Source organism: Schistocerca gregaria, chromosome 3 (genome assembly GCF_023897955.1).
Source record: "Schistocerca gregaria isolate iqSchGreg1 chromosome 3, iqSchGreg1.2, whole genome shotgun sequence".
NCBI lineage: Eukaryota > Metazoa > Arthropoda > Insecta > Orthoptera > Acrididae > Schistocerca > Schistocerca gregaria.
Window position 1 is genome coordinate 662619476 of NC_064922.1, and position 22032 is coordinate 662641507.

Consider the following 22032-nt stretch of genomic DNA (forward strand, 5'->3'; position numbering starts at 1 on the left):
TCAACATCAAACCAGTTCGGGAAGCATTTTTACTGAGTAGAAAACAAAATTTCACAACAGAGTGTTGTTCACTTAAACTTCCCACCACAAAAAATAAAACAAGAATAAACAACATTAGCAAAATCAATCACTGCAGATGAACAGAAAGCAGAAATGCATACTACACAAACTCCGCCCACAGCAATGTTATTCCGGTTTTTGTGAGAACCCCATCATATGATTTGACAGCTATCACACTATCACAGTTGGCCCTGCTTCTTACAGGATAGGCTACCCTTGTGACAGGACTGGAATAGGATATACTGGATGGGTATATAGGACCAGTGTTGCATCTGGGTTTTCCGTAGGGGTGTGATACATGTGGCAAAGGATTTGGAGTCAGTGTGGGAAAGGATGGACCAAAATATTTTGCAGGTTGGTTGGTGACAGAATACCAGTTTGGATGGGGTGAAGATTGTAGGTAGGATGTTCCTTATTTTTGAGCACCATGGTCAGTAGGTGAAGCCATATACACACATGCCACTAATACTTAGTTTAATCTCGTGTCCGCAATTCCTGGGAGAGTGACACGTAAGGGCAGTGATGGCTTGTGCAAAATTTTACCTATGTGCTATAAGGTGTTAGCTTACAGCCTTCTGACTTACGAGGGTAGTGGTCTTAACTAAAGCGAAATTAAGTATATAAATTGAACTGTTTAAATATATTTAAGTTTTATAATTAACTGTTTAACATTACAATTAAAAAAATAAATAAAAATAAAAATAAATGTGGAGGCAGGTGGAATTGAATCCAAGCCAACAAATTGTCAGCTCTTGACCACTGGGCTGTTGCACAATTACGTGAGCTGCAATTCATAAATCTCTCATACTACACACATTTATTTTCTTGGGAGTGTTTTATCTTTTTCTAAGCTCACTAAGGCGAAATATTTTAGGAACGTGAAAGGGGCTTCAACCTGCTTCTCCTCACATAGTTTTATTATATCTATAGATTCTGTCAATGGAATCAGTGGCTTTTTGGAAATGAACAACCATCTTTTGAATTGAGTAATATGTGGCAAATGAGAGATTTCAGATTAAATATTTGTTCAGAGCATGTTCTGCCCTCTCTAAATCCATCTTAATATTAACCTAAATGACTCTCCACCATTGTTTTTACTCTGTTTAGTGTACTACTGGAAAATATGTAATACACAACTTTTGCAAATAAATTCATCTGTAGTTGTTAACACCTTGTTAATTGCCTTTATTATGTAGTAGACGCATCAAAGCCACCTTCCACTCCCCTGGGAGTTTTGTTTTTCAGGTTGTCTCAAACCTTAATTTTAGCTCTTTTTTTATACTTGGAATAGACCATTTTAAAAGTTCTGTTCACAAGCTTTATAAGGTTTTAATAACTTCTTCAATGTTTTTGGTAGTTTGGAGTAAATCTTCTTCTAGATTATCATGAGCATTTGAGTATTCACGATTACAGATTGGTTCTGCACAATTAAGAAGCTGATCAAAATACTTCACAAGTATTTCAAAATTTTCAGTGTTACGTAAGCCAAATCAGTGAGCCTCATCCCATGCCCCTCTGTTGTTAGATTTACATTTGAAGTAGATCTTCAAACTCTTTAGATCTCACTTTCTCTTCAAAGTTCTGCTAGAAAAGGAGCTCTTTATACAATCATCTACAGAAAACACTTTCATACTAAATTTCCTCATATTCTTGCTTTTTTTACCAGCCTTTTGACTTACATGGGTAGTAATCGCACGTACCATTCATGCACAAGACCACTCACTCACGGCACCAATACAACAATGGCAACTCAAAAATCCTTCATCTCTATACTCGTACACAGTTTCAAAGAAAAATACTGACCTGGCGCTGTGAGTAATGTAGCACTCACACTGCCAGAAAGGATGACGTACCACGTGCTGTCACACAGAGACAGCTGTGCCCCTTCTCTGAGTTGATTGCAGTGCAACTGACCATAATTTCCACACTCAATACAGCTTTATGATGGGGAGAGCACTACAGAACATGTTTCAGTCCATTTTATTTGCACACCTGCATGCCTTCAAAGAGAAATGGTGTAATTTTAATGCAATACTTACAGTTGACTGTAGCACTTTAGCACAAAATAACTGGCCACCACTACAGAGGGGGGGTCATAGTACAATCCTAGATTTGTAACTTAAAAGTTGTTTCCACAAACATTTTAAGTAGATTTTCATGGGATAGATTGCATCTAGCTTCAAGTGTCCACCGCTTCAGCTAATTTAGCACCTTCATGAGACTCTCCTTTGGGTCAAATAAAAACTGTTACTATTCATGCTTCCCTTCTTTGTATCTGTTCAACATCCCCTATCAGTCCTGTTCGGTACAGATCCCACACATCTGAGTAATATTCTAGGATGGATCGCACATCTCTTTTGTATGAAAACTTCTTTGTAGACTGATTGTATTTTTCTAATATTCTACCAATGAACTGCAGCCTACCGCACACTTTACCTATGGGAGAGGGAGACTACGTGACCATTCCATTTCATATCCCTACAAATTATTACACCCAGGTATTTGTATGACATGACAGATTCCAACTGTGGCTTATTGGTACTAGAGTCGTAGGACAGTACATTTTTTTCATTTTGTGAAGTGCACAATTCTATATTTTGGAACACTTAAAACAAGTTGTGAATCTTTGCACCACTATGAAATCTTATCAAGATCTGACTGAATATTTGCGAAGCTTCATTACAGATACCTGCATTACCTGTGAAAGTCTGAGGTTACTATCCACTCACACATCATATTCAGTAAATTCCAATGTAAGTGTAAGAACTTCTGGGTCCCTCAAGAGACTGCTGCAAAATGTTTAGTTCTCAACGTTACACAACATTCTTGTTGCACACTTCTGTAGAATAAATGCTTTTTCGATCTTACCCACATTGCCTCAGAAGATTAAGCTATGGAACAGTATAAAGTAAGCTAGTAATACTGTCTGCAGATCACCACAACGAGAAAGATCTCCTGAGTGCAAATCAGTCCAAACTGAGCTTTTTTATCAACTTATCCCGAGCCAAATGTCACTTCAGTTTATTATCCATACAGATGGCCAGGAGCTTCTACACATGATGAGCCATGCCCAGTGTGTGCTCACTGATCTCTACTTCTAGTACCCTTAAGTAAGAATAAAATTTTTCATGCAATTAAGGGTTAAGCTTTTGGCAGTGAACCACTTGTAAATCCGTTCCATTATTCTCCTGGCTGTGTCTGGTATACGGGTCATTTTGAGGAGTCCTTCAACACCCCAGGTATGTGATTTATGAGGCCCACTGCCTTATTCCGATGATAAACATGTGACACCAGCAAACAATCAAATATTTTGATGGCTTTTTCAACAACATATAAAGGTTAGAAGAGGAAGAGTACCCAATGCAATGCTAATCATCCCATTTCATCATTGTCATCCATGAAGATTAACTGAAAACATTTCTTAAAGATGATTATTAAAATTTTGAAGCATGTGAAACAGTGGTATAAAGTTTGAATTATAAAATAATTATGAATTATTCTACTTCTGTAGCAATATTTTTTCACAATACTTGATACATTCTTTTGCACTCAAAAGCTGGTATGCACACCCAGCAGTAGCCAGTGCAGTGGAAAATACATTTCATACTCAAAGAGCAGAAAAAGTGATTTCTGCAAATGGACACAAGTTTTAGTGTACTCTCAGAACAGAACTGGCACCCATCTCTAAGAACTTGCATTGGAGTCTCCGTAGTAGTATATTTCACAGTTGATGTATACCACACCTAGTACCTCAGGAACAAATGTGTGGCATTTGCAGTTATGAAAGAGATGCTTTGCAAACTTTTAAATTTTTATTCAGGTATAGGTATTCTCAAACGTATGACTCACAGAAACAACTGTTCATCCCTGTTACAAGATTCCATGATTTTAAACTTTACTCTCAAACACAACAATGCGTCACACCCATCCATCCCTCACAACCCCACCACATACATGATGTGTACGATGATGTAATTTTAAATGTTGATAGAAAATGAAAGATGGAATATAACATGCATGAGTGGATAGACCATGTCTCAGCCATTAGGAGAGGCACCTGGTAGAAGACAGGCATCTACAAAGGGTAGCAAACAAGTCAGCTTTCAAACAGGACGGATGGACATGGACACGGACGGACGCACACACACACACACACACACACACACACACACACACACACACACACACACACACAAACAATGTTGCCTCTTGACACTGTCACTTACATAGAGACAGTAGCTTGGGTAGGTTATGGGGGTCACAGAGGGTGTGTAGGGAGACAGGAGGTATGAAGAGAGAGAAAGAAAGAGAGGAAGTGAGAGACAGAGAAAGAGATATTATGAGTTGAAAGCTGAAATTTGATGTGCTGTTAGATGTGTGTATTCACAACACATCCACAAGCTGAAGGTAAGAGCTCATTTATCCCCTTTTTTGTTACTGTTCCCATTTGAAATTACATTATCATTATGATAAATCAATAATATTTGTGACAGGGGAAGCTGCCCTTGCCAGCCTCTGAAACACTAACAACTTATAGATAAGAATGTAATCTACAATTACATTTAAAATTAATTTTCAATTTTTTGTTCTTTTCATTTTCATGGTATAGAAATTAATTTCCACTATTTGAAATGGAACCCATATTTACATGTAGGGGATGCTAACAAATGCCACTGTAGTGGCACTAGACTCCGAGATGGTACTCTGCACCACTGGCGGTGAAAGAAATTTCAGTCATCTATAATTGACACAAAAAACAAATATAGTGGCATGTTATTTCTGATTGTCCCACTATGCTCAAATGACCTGGGTTAAATCTTAAGCCACTTCAGGTTCTTGTGGAGTATTGTTACCATTATTGGGGATATGTCTTATCCCATGGAAATTGGAGTTCAAAAAAGGAATATTTCAATAATGGTATATAACTTTCAGTAACAATCTCAATGAACTATTAATTTTCATCTACCTAAAAAATATTTCCCATTTCCATTAAAGAAAAAAATTCCTCATCCACACTTATATTTTAAGAAGTAGATATTCTCTTAAAACCTATGATTATCTCATGTTAACAAATTAGGAATAGACAGATTGCTACTTTCCATAAAGAAGAAATGTCAAGTTGCGGACAGGCACAATTAAAAGGCACTCGCATAAACCTTTCTGCCACAGTCTTTGTCAATAAGACACACACACACACACACACAAAAGCAAGTACACCTGAGGCACACACGATCCCCAACTCCAGCGTATCCAACAAGAATTCAACACCACGTGGGACGCAAGCAGCAATCTGGAGGTGGGGAAGGGGAAGGGGAAGGGCAGTGGTGTACAGGTGGGGAGAGAGACGAACGCTGTCTAGTCGAGTGTGCGGGACTAGACTGCCAACAGGTGCAGTGTCAGGAGGTTGTAGAGCAGGGAGGTGGGGGGGGGGGGGGGGGGGGGGGGGGGGGGGAAGGAGCAGAAACTGAGAGGAGCAGAAAGAGAAGCAGATGCATTGGCAGAGGGCTGCAAATAACAAGATGGAAGATGAGAATGAGGGGGAGATTATAGGACAGACGGGGAGAAAACTGTTGGGTGAAGAGCGTGGGGACAGTAAGTTATCATTGGTTAAGGCCGGGATGATTACAGAAGCAGAGAATTTGTTGCAAGAATAACTCCCACCTGCACAGTTCAGAAAAGCTTGTGGTGGAAGGAATGATCAAGATGGCTGGGGTAGTAAAGCAGCCATTAAAATCAAGTTATGTTCAGCTGCATGTTGTGGCACAGGGTCGTCTACTTTGCTCTTGGACACAATTTGGCAGTGGCCGTTCATCCTGGCAAACAGCTGGTTGGTAGTTATACCAATATAAAAAGCTGTGCAGTAATTGAAGCAGAGCTGGTAAATGACACGGCTGCCTTCACAGGTGGCCCAGCCCTTGATGGGGGTAGGATAAACCTGTGAGAGGACTGGAAGGGGAAGTGCTGGGTGGGGGGATTTGTTAGGTCTAGCACCTGGGTCTTCAACTGTGATATGATCCTTGTGCTAAGGGGATGGTATTGAGAGTGGTATAGGGATGGACTAGGACGTTGTGGAGGTTGGGTGGGTGACAGAGCACCACTTTAGGAGGGGTAGGAAGTGTCTCGGGTAGGATGTCTCTCATCTCAGGACACAAGTGATAGGTAATCGTGAAGAATGTAGTTCAGTTGTTCCAGTCCGGAGTAGTGAAGGGAACACTTCTTTGTGGCTAGTTCTTTGAGGTGGTGGGAGGATTGGGGGTGTGAGGGGAAATGGCATGGGCGATCTGTTTCCGACCAGGTTTGGGGTATAAGGTTTGGGGTATAGCGCCTTTCTGTGTAGGCCTCTGTGAGCCCTCAGTGTACTGAGCACAGGGTTTTTGTCACTGCAAATATGCTATCCCCAGATGGCCAAGCTATATGGGAGGGATTTTTTGGTGTTAAAAGGGATCACAACTGCCAACATTCAGGTACTGTTGGTGGGTTTAATGTAGACAAGAGATGCAGATGAAGCCATCAGAAAGAAGGACATCAAATTTTGGAAGGTGGCAAGCCGGGTTGAGTAAGACCACATGAAGCAGATGGGAGGGGAGGGAAAGTGTTGAGATTGTAAAGGAAGAGAGATAGAGTGTCTTAAGATCCTGAGTCCAGATCTGGAAGATATCATCAATGAACCTGAACCAGATTAGGAGTTTGGTGTTTTGGGAGGCTAGGAAGGTCTCCTCTAGATGGCCCATATAAAGGTTAGCTAGGAGGGTGCCATTTGGGTGCCCATGGCTATGCCACAGATTTGTTAATATATCTTCTCCTCAAACGAGAATTAGTTGTAGTTTAGGATAAAGTTTGAGGAATGGGGTGGTGGGTTTGAAGTCTGAAGGACGTTGGGAAAGATAGTGTGCAATAGCAGTAAGACCATGGGCATGAGGGATTTTGGTGTATAGGAAGATGGCATCAACAGTGACGAATAGGGATCCAGGAGGTAAAACGGTGGGAATAGTGGAGAATCGGTGAAGGAAGTGGTTGGTGTCTTTGACGTGGGAGGCTAGACTACGAGCAACTGGATGGAGGTAGGGACACAATAACCAGCCACAATGGGGTGTACAGGATTCTTCAATTTGTGGATTTTGTGGAGCAAGTAGAAGGTGGATGTGTGGGGTGTCATAAGAGTGAAGAGGGAAATGGATTCAGGGGAGATGTTCTGGGAAATACCTAAGGCTTTAAGCAGGGACTAGAGTTTGTGTTGGAGGTCTGGGATCGGATCACTCTGGCAAGTTTGTAGGTGGACAAGACAAAATAATTGGCGGAGGCCTTCTGCTGATAGTCACTGTGATTTATAGCAACACTGGTGGAACCTTTGCCTGTAAGTAGAATGATTAGGTCAGAATTTGTTTTGACGTTGTGTATGGCTGTTCTTTCTTCTACTGAAAGATTCGAGTTCTGAGGAAGGGAAGGATGGTGAGGCGAAGTTGGTGGGAAGGCATTCCTGAAAGGTGACTAGCGGGTGGTTAGGTGGAAGGTGGGGAGTATCATGGTTGGATAGTGCTATGAACTGGAAGAGGCAAGGTTCAATGTAGAAATTAGGGTGTTTTTGGTTGGAGGTATTGGTGGCAAGAAGTGCTTCCACTGTGGGGATCACAAGGATAGTAGTTCTATGACAAGTCCAGCAAGGTTAAATTTGGGTATAGGGCTAAAGGTGAGGTCTTTGGATAGGACTGAAACTGCTGTGGAGTGAGGGTTTTGGTGTGAAGTTTAACAACAATGTTATAGGAATGTTTTGGCTCTGGATTTGGAGGAGAGTTGGTAGAGAGTTCTGGGGGATGGTGCAAATTAAAATGGTCAGATGGGCAGGGATTAGCTGCTATGAGGGATGGGCGGAGAGGAACATTGTGGGTATGATAGGGGTTGGATTGTGGTGCCCCAAGACGGCAGTAGGATGTCAGCAGGTTAGATAACTAGTGGAGGTGGTGACTGGAATGCTCCTCTAGGTGTTGGGAGACCAAGGGATGTATGGAGCTGGGATTGTTGGTAGTAGTATCTTTAGGATGTAGCATAGATGGTTCTGGGATGCTTGTGCCACGACAATGTGTTTTTGCAGTACCAGGTTTGTGAGGGCCAGGAATTGGCAGAATCTGAAAAGGTGTGGGTCACTGTTGAAGAAGGGGTGGGATCCAGAGAAAGGAATCTTCACAGTTAGGCCATTTCAGGGGATTCCATGGCTTAGGTGGCATCAGAGAACCCACCAACCAAAAGTACCCGCATTTTAACAGCTGTCATCCTTTTCACACAAAAAAATCCCTCCCATATAACCTGGCCACCTGATGACGGCGTATCTCTAGTGATAAAAACTCTCTTGATCATTGTGCGGAGTCTCACCAAGGCCTTCACAGACAGGCACTATCCCCCAGACCTAGTCCATGAACAGATCTCCCATACTATTTCCCCTCACACCCCCAATCCTCCTACCACTGCTAAGAACTAACCAAAAAAAGTGTCCCCCCTCACCACCCAGCACTACTCTGGACTGGAACAATTGAACGACATTCTTCGCCAGGACTTTGCTTACCTATCACTGTGCCTTGAAATTAGAGACATCTTACCCGAGATACTACCCAACTCACCTAAAGTGGTGTTTTGTCACCCACCCAACCTCTTAGTCCATCCCTACATCACTCCCAATCCCAACCCCATGCCATAAGGATCATATCCCTGTGGAAGACCCAGGTGCTAGACCTGCCCAATCCACCCACTCTTACACTTCCCCTTCCAGTCCTGTCACAACTTTATCCTACCCCATCAACGGAAGGGCCACCTGTGGAAGCAGCAATGTCATTTACCAGTTCTGCTGCAATCACTGCACAGCTTTTTATATTGATATAACTACCAACCAGCTGTCCACGAGGATGAACAGCCATCTCCAAACTGCCCAAGAGCAAAGTAAACCATCCTGTACCACAACATGCAGCTGGATATAACACAATTGATTTTAATGGCGGCTTTACAACTTGCGTCATCTGGATCCTTCCCTCGCCCGCAAGCTTTTCTGAACTGCTCAGATGGGAGTTATCCTTACAACACATTCTCCGCTTCTGTAATTATCCCGGCCTCAATCTACAGTAAGATACTGTCCCTACACCCTCCACCCAACAGTTTCCACCCTCTCGGTCCTATCATCTCCTCCCCATTCTCATCCCCCATCCTTTTTATTTGCAGCCCCCCTGATGTTGCACCCATTGGCAGCCTCGTCTCTGCGCATTCCACCAGACGGCATTTGTCTCTCTACCCACGCATACACAATTGTCCCTTCCCCTTCCCTGTCCCCTCCAGATTTCTTCTTGCATTCTACATGATCTTGCATTCCAGTTGGAGATACTGGTGTTGGCGGTCGTGTGCGCATGAGATGTACTTGCTTTCGTGTGTGTGAATGGTGTGTGCATCTCTCTCTTTTAATAACGAAGGCTGTGGCCGAAAGCTTTGTGTGAGTGTCTTTTAATTGTGCCTGTCTGAAACTTGATGTATCTTCTTTACAGTAAGTAGCAAATCTGTCTTTTCCTACATTGTTGATATTCCTACCTGGAGTTTCCATTGCTTGATTATGTCATTTTCCTAGTCCATCCATTTTTTTCACTATCACTGACAAAGTAATCTAATACAATCTGCAAAAAGTCATTTGTTGGTTTATGTTGATGTTATAATTTCTCTTGTTTCTGCACCAATGAATGTGGTCAGCACGAGTCACAACTGAACTTTAGTGAATAATTAATTAATTTCCATGAACTGGATATGACAATAAAATCCGATCTCTGGCTGAGAAAGGTAACAAAGGTTCTTACATATGACCAGCCACAGCAGAATAAATATTGATCGAGCAGAAGTAAATATTACCTGCATATTTAATCTTTCCTGGGAGCACAACTGCGTACCAGGTGTTATTTCCAGTGTAGATGGCTTAGAGTTTTGGGTCTCTTGCTTGGATTCCCCTTTTCTTGGAGGTAATCCAAGTTCTCGATCAACAGCATCCATTACTCGACACATAAGCTCTTCTGAATCAATAGGTTCAGAGTCCAACTCAGTATTACTTCTTCTTCTGGTTTTCTTGTTGCTTGACGGTGGTGTAGTTTCAGGTGCTTTTCTCTTCCTGCGTTGTGACTGACTGTTTCCCAGTCCACAGTCTTCCTCAGCAGCCTCATCAGAACTGAACAGTGTAGCACTTGGTGCGTATTTGTCTTCTGCATTGATTCCATTTTGGGTTCCTATAGAGAAAATGAGAAAAACAAGTGACTGATGTTCAGCATACAGGCACTTCAACTTTTGGACACTAAAGTTTAATTTCTCGTAAATGGACAAACGAGATAACCAATGAAGTCTGCATACATAGAATGTTGGATTGTAGTGATCAGTTTTTTTCTGTACAGTAATAACACTTAAAGTGCTGATATTGGTTGGAAACATTCCGGTGACATGCATGGTGAAATAAGTGACAATGTCCATTGTGTTGCACCGAAAGCTTGCCATGTGGTATCATTTTAGGTGATGGACTGTCTAGCAGAGTTCATTCATTTTTATGGTAGCTTAACGGTCTACATAGGTTCCTATAGTTTTTCATCAAGTAGAAGCATTAAAAAAAATCCCTCAACTGGTTTTCCAAATTTGCATCAAAGTCAGAGGCCATTAAGAAATGATGTACTACAAGAAACAAACAATTTCATCAAGCTTTCTCACTTCGCAGAGTGCAGATCAGATAAATATTATCGTTTTTATCAATAAGTGAGGACTATAATTCTTAAAGTGTGAACTCGAACTAGTTAAGCCTGCTACTACTTCAATGAAAAGTGCAATGCTTACAAGTGAGAGGTTCACTTAAGCTGTTACAACTTTAGTTCATAAGTGACAAAACAGGACTGTCTGTTCTACACTTGTGGGTGCCCATACTTCATGGAGCAAAACTAAGAAAATGATACTCTATGGAATTGTGTCATTAGGATTGGTTTTACTCTTAGTTTTAAGGGATTTATTTACATATAAAAGCCAACTTTTGAATTTTCCTTTGTACAAGACCATGTGTGCAGAGTCATGTACTGACCTGAAATTCTAGATTCAAATATTTTACTGTTTTTGTCACTTCTGCAGAATCTTTCATTGATTGTATCAGTACCCATTACCCATTTGTACAGTTAAATTTCAAACAGTTGTGAGTGCTGCAGTAAACTTGTGCTGTTCTGTATCTTCAATTGTAGGTTTAAATTTATTTGTGCTCTTCTAAAATTTTTGAGTACAGTAGACCAATCGTTGTTCAAAACAATCTTTCTCTCATTTCACTGTACAATTATTGAGAAGTATGTTATTTCTGAGAATTTTTGGACAGTTACAAAACTACATTTTCGTAAGTTGCTGGTCCAAGTCCTTTGGACAACTCAGCAAGTCAGCATATGTGATTCACAGTTACTACCAAAGAATAGGCCACCCTGAATTTCACTGTATATCAAAGCAAATAAAAGAGCAGTTTAAAGAATTTAAGAGTTTTTAAGAATTAAAAGTTACCACTGTCCTGTGCATAATCTAATTTCTAGTAAATCAGGACTTGTGATTTAGTTAATGTAGCAGATACTATAACTAACATACTGTATTACATTTAACTTTCCCTTAAAGAGGAGTACATACTATCTACATACATGGTAAATTAACTTTATTTTTGAGTTTGTTAGCGATTTTAATTAACCTTAAAGCGTTTTAGGAAACTAGTATTTTTTACCACAGGTTTTTCTGTTGTCTCATTGCAAATCTCATTTCATGTATTTGCTTCAGTTCTTATAGAGAATCAGTACTTTTTTAGCTCAACAGATTCAAAGATAATCAGCATGCACAGTTTACAGTTATTAGTTCACTGTCCTGTAATACACTGCACCAGCCAAAATGCAGCCCCACTGTGAATGCTGTTCTCAAACACAGGATGAGTGGGTTGACATTCATAAGCAACTGGAAATCGCTCTGCTGCTGTCGAAAGACTGGCATCTGATTTGAATTAGAATGTCGGAAAAGCTCCTGAGAGTCATGTACTTGTGGTACTGGTACCAAAGGTGTTCCAGGTATTATCATCTCCTGTGCATCCTGTCTCCTCTACAGAAAGTACAGGATCTGTCGTTACTCACCCGCTTGACTCCGAGTGGTTTTACACTAGTACATCTTGTTTAAGGTGGACGGGGACCAGGGAGAACTCAGGCTGTTGTACTGATCCCCTAACTAACAAGTTTCAGGTGCTGTCTTCCACTGAAATTGAAACTGAACCAGAGGAACTCACTTCACCCATTTTGCAGAAACCTGTTTTGTCCAGTGCCAAGAGGAGGCAAATGTGTAAGGGTAGGCGTCTACTAATCGTTGGCAGTTCAAACGTATGGTGAATGGTGGTACCACTCAGGGAAATGGCAGTAAGAGAACGAGAAAGGACACCAGGGGCACTCAATGTGTATGCCTGGGGGCATCACTCAACATGCCGTAGAGGCTATTCTGGCAGCCACTGAGGGAAAAGGGAGCAACTAGCTGCAGATTGTGGCACACATTGGAACAAATGATGACTGTCATCTGGGCTACAAGGTCAGACTTTGAGCGTTCCAGCAACTGGCAGAGAAGGTTAAGAAGACCAGCTCCGCACTCTGAGTTTCAACAAAGCTCACAATGTGGAACATTGTCACCAGAATTGATTGTGGATAGATTCAACCAGATACTTCAGAGGTTTAGGGTCCCCCTAAATGGGTCAGGTGTTCACTACACATCAGAGGCTGCTACCCATGTAGCTGAATATGCATGGGGTGCATGCAAGTTGTTGCAACACTGAATGCAATCCAGATAACGACAGGCAGCACATGAACAGTATTTGGTCAAAAAGAACGCCAGAGACAAAGTGAGTTGCAACATAGGCAGATGCTGGCAGGCAGTGTTATGAATTGCAGAACAAAACACAACAAACAGGCATTGCAAAGCAGAGCCAGCTGGGCGCAGTATGGCAACAGCCAACACTACAGTACACTAGAGGAAGGATGGAGGCCTTTCCTCACTTGTCACCATGGAAATGTTCAGTGTACATGTCTTAAGCACTAAACAAACATAGTCTGGAGCGTACAAGTACTCAGCCATTTATGTGCTAAAATATTATCATCTTGGCATCACAGCCTACACCACAAGCTTGTGACACATTGAGCGACATCCTGGAAAGCAGTACGCTGTCCACTGTTCAACCATGAGTCACTAAAGCAGCCACTGCCTGAGCAGAGAGCTGCCTGCTCACTGCCCCCCCCCCCCCCCCCCCCCAATGCAGAATCATCAGCCGCACTGCGGTACTGTCATTATGGTTGCAGCCAGACACATAACTGACAGTGAAATTCGAATGACGCCACACTTGGCCCCGCTCTGTGTACTGTCAGCAAAGGTGGGTGTTTACTGTTTCACACAAGAGACAACTAGATGCCTCCACCAAGCAGTTCCTAATTTGCTATGGGCGAGGGCCAGAATAAAGAAGTTGATTAAACAAATCTACTGTCATCCTAAGATCTCATTTCACACTATCTTACAGATAGTTGTAGGAAACCCAGAAGTATCAGTGTAAGATCAAAAGAAATGTCTCCCACAGATAAAATCAGTAAGCTCACGTAATACCAGGTACAGAATACTGATTGAAACCTGAAATTGATACCAGTTAGATTTTTGGGAGGAAAATAATTTTATATCAAAAGGATAGGCTAAAGGGAAATGAAGGTGGTATATTTGTCCTAGTAGACAAGCAAATCCACCAAGGCAGAAACTGAAACTGCTTGTGAGATTGTCTGGGTAAATTCAGTATCAGGGATAGACATAAAATGGTATATCGGATCTAATTGTGACAAAGAGCTCTGACCTCTTTGACAACGTCCACTTTGAAAGTGGTATTAGTGACCATGATGCAAGTGTGACAGCAATGATGAATGAAGTACAAAGGACAACTAAACAAGCAGAAAGATGTACATGTCCAGTATAGTAGATAGAAATCAGCGTTGTCATATCTCAATGAGGAACTTGAAACATTCAGCACTGGGCAGGACCATGTAGAGGAAATATGGCTCAAATTTAAAAGACTATTTGACCATGCCCTGGATAGATATGTACCCAGTAGAACAGTTCATAATCGTTGGGAGCCTCCATGACATACAGTCACTGTAAAGAAAAAGAAACTATTGCACAAGAGGTGTAAAAGAGTGTAGGAATTCTATATAGAGAGATGCTGAATGAAAAACATTTGGCTGTCAAGAGAGCAATGTGTGAAGCCTTCAATGGCTACTGAGCACAATGTTCTCAAATGGTCTTTCATAAAAACCAAAGAAATTCTGGTAGTATGTAAAGGCTGTTAGTGGCATCAAAACAGTGTCCAGTCCCTAGCAAATGACACACAAACTGAAACTGAGGGTAGCAAAGTAGAAGTTGAAATGCTTAACTCTATTTTCAAATGTTCCTTTACAAAGGAAACCACTGAGCAGATGAGTGAAATAAGATTTAGTGTCAGTGGTATTGACAAACAGCTGAAGTCGTTAAAACTGAACAAATCTCCAGGGCCTGATGGAATCCTTATCTGATTCCATACTGAATTTGCAGCTAGTAAGAACCTCTGCTAACTATAATCAAATCAAAAATAATGTGAAGTACTTAGAAAAAAGTAAAGGTCACACCCACCTACAAGAAGGGTAGTAGAAGTGATCCATTAAACTATAGTCCATTATCCTTGAAATCCATTTGTTGTAGAATCTTAGAAACTATTCTGAGCTCAAACACATTGATGTATCTTGAACACATGATATCTCCACGCCAATCAGCATTGATTCTAAAAACATTGATGATGTGAAATTCAACTCATACTTTTTTCACAAGCTGAGGATCATTACAGTCAGGTAGCTGCGGTATTTCTCAATTTCTGAAAAGCATTTGACTCAGTACCACACCTATGCTTATTGTCAAAAGTTCAATCATATGGCGTATCAAGTGAAATTTGTGACTGGATTGAGGACTTTTCACTAGGGAGGACACAGCATGTTTTCTGGGATGGGGAGTTCTCATCAGATGTAGAAGTAACTTTGGGTGTGCCCCATGTACGTGGTGGTGGGACCCTAGCTACTCATGCTGTACATTAATAACGTTATGGAGAATATTAATAGTAATCTCACACCCTTTGCAAATGATGCAGTGATCTATAATGAAATACTGCATAAATATTCAGTCACATTTTGATAAGATTTCAAAGTTGTGCAAAAATTGGCAACTTGCATTAAATGCTCAGAAATATAAACTTGTGCACTTCACAAAGTGAAAAAAACATTGTATCCTATTACTGTAATATCAATGAGTCACAGTTGTAATTGGCCAACTCATACAAAGACCTGGGTGAAACACTATGTAGAGATATGAAACGGAATGATCAGATGGGTTCAGCTGTGAGTAAAGCAGGTGGCAGACTTTGGTATCATACCGACAAGTGCAATCAGTCTTTGTAGACCATTTACAAGTCACTTACGAGAGCCATTCTAGAATATTGCTCAAGTCTGTGGGACCTGTACCAAACAGGATTAACATGGGATACTGAGTGTATATGGAGAAGGACAGAATGAATGGTCACAGGCTTGTTTGAGCCATGGGGAAGCGTTACAGAGATACTGAAGAGACTGAACTGGCACACTTTTGAAGACAGATGAAAGCCCATTAACGAAATTTCAAAAACTAGCTTTAAATGATGATTCTATGAATATACGACAACCCACTATGTGTCACTCACATATGGATCATGAGTACAAGATTAGAACAAATAAAGCACAAACAGTCTTTCAAACAATCATTCTTCCCACACTCCATATATGAATGGAATGGGAAGAATGAGACGTACTCTCTCCCAAGCACGTCAAGATGGTTTGCAGAGATGTAGATGTACACGTATTAAACATAAAGCCTGAAATAATAAAAAAATCTGTCACATATGTAGATTCTCACTAAATGTAATACGGAATACATATTTCTTCAAATAAGCAGCAGTAACCTCAATACGTGATGGAAATACTTTTTCCACATTTATGAATTTAGTATGTTAAGTCACAAAAAGTTTTTATACACCAAAAACTGAACAATTTGTTTTATGCATGATAAATGAAAGTAATTACTGCTATTACTCACCTAATACGCCATTTTCACGTAGTGGATCATGACTACTAACGTCACCTTGTGGAAGAGAAGATGGAAAACAATTCCCATTCTCTGCAGTCATTAACTCTTTTGTCACAGGAGTACCAACAGTGTCACGCACTGCAGGAGATGCTGACAGTCTTAGTGTATTATCAGATGCTGGCAATGCCACCGCACATGATTTCTGTGAGCTGGACCTACTGACTGAGCCCTCTGTGCCACGTACTGAAGGAGACACTGATAGTTTTTGTCTGCAGCCAGATACTACCAATGCCATTTCACCTGATTTTTGTGATTGGGACTCATTGACAGAGACACCTTGTTTATCTGCTGAGTCACTCTGTTGGAACTGAGAGCGAACTCCTTCACTGTGTAAAGTATTACTGTTCTTCGGATATGTTTCACCAGAGGGGGAGTTACTTTTCAAACATTTTGTCTGAACAGCAGATTTCTCCTGACTGCTCTTTTTTGAAAAGCTAGCCTGAGAAGAAGAATTTTGCATTTGTGTGAGAGGTCTGTCTATGGTAACTGATACAGATGGAGTGTTTCTCTGGCTCTGAGTTTGCATTGGGGTTCTGTCCAGTGTATCTGACACTTTCGGATTATCACTGTGAACGTATTTGACACTTGGCTTGGCAGCTGAGTCATCCACTTTCAGTTTAGAAGGTGGCTGACTCAAACACTGGCTTTGCTGGCTCAGTATCTGACTTTTCTCAGAAGGGGCCCAACTGGTCTTCTCCTCATGGGTAGATGGCGCTGCAACACAAATTTCTGCTTTAGCACATATAAATATACAAAAATACTATTTCAGTATGCTTTTAGTTTTATTGGTGAGTAATCACAATGAATAAAGCTACAGTTTGTTATTTATGAGATTTATTAACTCTGTACAATGAAGATATTCAAGAGATGTTATTCTATGGTGCTATTAAATTAATATTGGTCAAATCCATCTTTGGTTAAATTTACGATTTTTGCATACAGAGAAGAAACTAATTACAGAAACAAACTCACATTACTAATGGACATAGCAACATTGCAAGAGACAATATAATAATACAGCTATGTGAAAATAGAGGAACATATGCCTTCCTTATCCAGATGGGTTATAAGAACAAGATGCATGGTTATCCACATTACACAGTTGGAACACTTCCAAGAGTGGGGCTGGTAATGGATACAACACACTAGAAAGCTTTATAAAAGAAAGATTAGAGTTAAATATTTCATCAATGATACGGTCATTAGAGACAGAGCATAAGCTGGGACAGAAAGGAAATCTAACATACAACCTCTGAATATAAAGTTCAGTGAATGAAGTCAGAATGATTGATCGCAATGCTGGCTACTCACAATGCTGCACCTGTGTAGTGGCCGGTGTTGACAACCTGCAACCACCATAGTTCAGTTGAGCATCGTGCGTGTTCCGTGTTAGACCTGTTGGATGAAGTGCTTGTTTAGTGCGTTGGTTCTGAACTGAGAAAAGGACAATGAATGAGCAAAGGACCAATTTAAAGTTTTGTTTTAAGCTTGGAAAGACATCAAAAGAAATGCAAGCAATGCTGGTATGTATTTATGGGGATCAAGCACTGTTTATGAAGTGTGTGTACGATTTGTTTGCCATTTTCAAGGAGGCCGAGAAAGTGTTTCTGACAATCCCCGTAGTGGACGACCGTCATGCACCATCAGTGACAAAAACATTGAGAAACTGAGGACATTAATCATGAACGACTGTCGATGAACTGCAGATTAACCATGAATCTGTGTGACAAATCCTTATCCAGGAGTTAGGGATGAGGAAAACATGTTGAAGTCTTGTGCTACATCGCTTGACTGATGATCAGAAACAGGCACGTTTAGAGGTTTCAGAGGAATTTGCTGAAACAGTGGATACGACATCCAATTTCTTGAACCGTACTGTCACTGAGGATGAAACCTGATGTCTCTGGTACTATCCTGAAATGAAACAGCAAAGCACGGATTGGCGTTCTCTAGCATCACCTCGCCGGAAAAAGATCAGAGCAAAAACATCACGCATCAAAACTATATTAACCTTTTTTTCCCTTTTAGCCAAGGCATTATCCGCAAGGAATTTCTACCTGAGGGGGGATCGCTGCATGGTCCGTTGTAATCTTGACCCGTTTCATGCAATGTCTATGCAGGGTACAATCCAGTAAGTATAACAAGGATCCTGGTCTTTTTGTTCGCAACAACGCTCACCCACACACAGCCAATATCATCAAACAGTTCCTGGCAAAAAAGGGGTGGTGCAACCTGAACATCCACCATATTCACTGGATCTCAATTTGTTAAAACCCATCTAGTGAAACCACAGAAAACCAAAATCTAAATAGCTGAATGGGAAATCGCATCGCTGTTCTTCCTAATGTGAGCCAATGCCAAGCATTGTGACATAGCACTCATGGGTTCATCAAAGAAATGATGTTAATGTGCATGAAAAACACATATTAAAAAAAGCTAGAATAAAACTGAAGCACAGGGAGGGAAGACCTTAGTGACTTTAATGCCACTGGTAAAGTTCCAATGGAGGTCTATAAATGAACGTAAAATATCTTTGATCCAACTGTTCTCTTGTATGTACAAGTTACTAGTTGCTATATGCTGGTTAAAAGCCTGGCACCTAGCCTACTTCAGTTGCTAGCTGTGAGCAAGCTTAGGGGCGCTCAGCAGTGTCCGCACCCTATAGGGCAGGGTTTGAACATTCTAACTGAATACTCATAAAACAGGACCAGAAGCCCCCTATATACACAGGTTATAATTCCCTCAATGCTTTCCATTCCATTCTCAACTGTCAATTCTATAAAAACTTGGACTTCCTCATATTGTGCTATCTGTCGCTTTTGCAGAGCACTTGAACTCTTCGACAAAGATTTCGGTAGCCTGGGCTCTCCTATTTGTAAAAGGTTAGTTTTTCTGTAAGACAAGACTGTGGCATTACAGACCACTCCAAAGTAATGTGGATCCCTAAATTTTCTTTTTAGTAAATGATACTTATTAACAATGACCATAAAACAACGTTATCACAAACATTCCATGGATTTGTTATTTTATTACCACATGGAGAACCATGCTATGCAAGGATGTGTGTCTTCAGAACAGGATGGCAACTGGAATAGCTTTGTGGGAGGAAATATCTGTGTGGATGCATAACATTCAAGTTCCTAACATCTGCAGCCTATTTTGGAGAAGTGTGATGCCCTTGGAAAATATATATATCTCGCAGTAGATTAGATTAGATTAATATTGATCCATAGATCATGAATATGACACTTCGTAATGATGTGGAACGTGTCAGGTTAATAAAAGATGTCTGTAAAAGATATTACATTACACAAAATATCGCATGACACTAATGTTTAAGCTAGTTTTTTTTCCTTCTCCTCCCTTACTTTATATCTAAAAATTCAGCCAGTGAGTAGAAGGAGTTCTCATCTAGAAATTCTTTTAATTTATTTTTAAATGTTGGTTGACTATCTGTCAGGCTTTTGATGCTACTTGGTAGGTGACCAAAGACTTTTGTGGCAGCATAATTTACCCCTTTGTGTGCCAAAGTCAAATTTAACCCTGCATAGTGAAGATCATCCTTTCTCCTAGTGTTATAGCTATGCACACTGCTATTACTTTTGAACTAGGTTGGATTATTAACAACAAATTTCATAAGTGAATGTATATACTGTGAGGTTACTGTGAGGATCCCTAGATCCTTAAATAGATGTCTGCAGGATGACCGTGGGTGGGATCCAGCAATTAGGCTGCGTTCACTCTGCCGGCCAGGCCGAGCCGAGCCGAGCCGAGCCAAGCCGAGCCTGGCCGGGCCGCCGCCCGCTTTGATATCAAACACATGGTTTTGAACTGCGGTGTTCACACTGGCGGCCGGGCCGGGCCGCGCCGACATGGCATGAGCCTCCCGGAGCCAAGCCGGCGACATCCCGAGTGTTTAATATCGACGGCGCGAGCCTGTGGAGCCGCACTACAGCTTCGGCAGTACACGCATCACTCGTCTCCCTTCTGCTTTCATCACAAGTGTGACTGCACACGTCTTTTATTTTGAGATGTTACCTCACATTTCACAACCAGTGAGGAAAAATTACGTCTATTATAATGATACATGCGAAATTACTTTTATTTCATTTGTTTAATCTACTGTATTTACATGCATTTACAACAATAGCTTGCCAGCGATCGCGGCATTGCCGCCACTGAACATTTCGCATTTACTTGTAAACGAAGACAGATATGAGTGTCACTGAGGGATGGAAATATGCCCCTACCAGATGACAATGCATTGTTTAGTCTTGCTGTGGCACGTTACTATAAGCTGTTGTCTATGACATCTTTTTGCGATGTTCTTACTTTAATGAATGTGGAATAACATATACATGACATTAGCTTTTGTCCATCAATTTGGTATCCGAAATTCGGCTAGTATGACAGTAATGATGCAATTTCCAGATTATCGAACAAAGTAACCAAGGAGTGTATTTCAGATAGTACACACAAATATAAATTATTTTCCTTTATAATGTTATTTGTTTTATTTGCAATGAAACGAGATACACAAAAATACAGTAAATAGCTAAGTACATTCAATTCCAAAATTTATTTTTTAAAGGTTTTTAAATTATTTTAAGTTGCATTTTAAGAAAATATTCAACAAAAGTGTTCCTGAGAGTTTTCGAATGTAATGTGGAATTTCTGTTGAATGTGGCACCAGCTGTCTGCATATCAGCATTGTTACAAATCTTTTCAGCTTCAACATTGCACCCTTCTCTGTCAATGTGTTATGATTCATTCTGTAATATGAATAAAAATTTTCAGGATAGTTTTTAAGTTCTTCATGTAAAGAAAAAAACTCTCCTAAATGTCTGTCGCTATTGATGGGATGAATCCATAACCTCCTAGTTCTTCTGTACTTCAAAACTAGATTAGTTACTGCAGAGTCAAAGCAATACCAATAACAGAGTGAAGACAGACTAGCTAAAGGCGAGCAACTGTTGACTGCAGCTGTGTTTTCTACTGCCTTGCTTGTCAGCTGTCGAAGGGTGAGGATTCTTTTAATTTATTTATTTGGCCTCCTGCAGCCAACAGCCATTTAGCCAAACAGTGGGGATTACCTTGACAGTGCAGCGCAGATCGCCAAGGAAGAAAAAAAAAACCATGAAGAACAATGAAACGTGCACCTGTGTCGATCTACAGTAGTTTCATTAACTCTCCATTATTTTTCTGTCAAAGTAGACAACGAGACTACAGAATTGCGCTTCAGTTTCTGCAGTAAACAAATCACAAATCCCCAGTTTGTTTTTGTGATTAGTTTTACATCAAATTTTATAAGACCTATGTCATTGACACGTCTATCTATGACACTTCATCTAGACAATGAGACCATTAAAATAATATGAGGGACCGGCACTAGGTCTGCGCTGATCACTAGTAATTAGTTCTTTTCTGTCCTGCATTATATGACTACACTAAACCAAGCTGTAACCGCGCGAACTTGCAGACGCGGCACTGACGCCACGGAATAGCTCGCATTACTTGTGACCAGAGACAGATATCAGTATCATTATCATTTCCAAAACTTTTTGGTACTTTTAGCTACATTTCATTCGCAACTATCTACCCTCGGTATGTTGGCAAAAATACTTGTTCAAAACCGGTGGTAGGCAGAAAACGTCTCCCGAGATTGTCCTAAATGCATTCTCCGAAAATTATTTCGAGCAGTTAGTCCACGAACCCACGCGAATTGTAAATGGTTGCGAAAACACACTT

At 40.7% G+C, this 22032-nt stretch overlaps 1 protein-coding gene across 3 annotated transcripts in view; it reads right to left on the minus strand.

The window, feature by feature from the left end:
• Positions 1-22032, minus strand: part of LOC126354915 (breast cancer type 1 susceptibility protein homolog) — a 245320-nt gene that overhangs the window by 81819 nt on the left and 141469 nt on the right. For 2 of the 3 annotated variants that reach the window (XM_050004985.1, XM_050004984.1), the window contains exons 8-10: positions 17596-17679; positions 16234-16998; positions 9937-10304 (exon numbers count right to left, since the gene is read on the minus strand). In XM_050004985.1, the coding sequence (XP_049860942.1) occupies positions 9937-10304; positions 16234-16998; positions 17596-17679 (1217 nt within the window). The remainder of the gene's footprint in view (positions 1-9936; positions 10305-16233; positions 16999-17595; positions 17680-22032) is intronic. The other variant, XM_050004986.1, reaches the window with a different exon arrangement.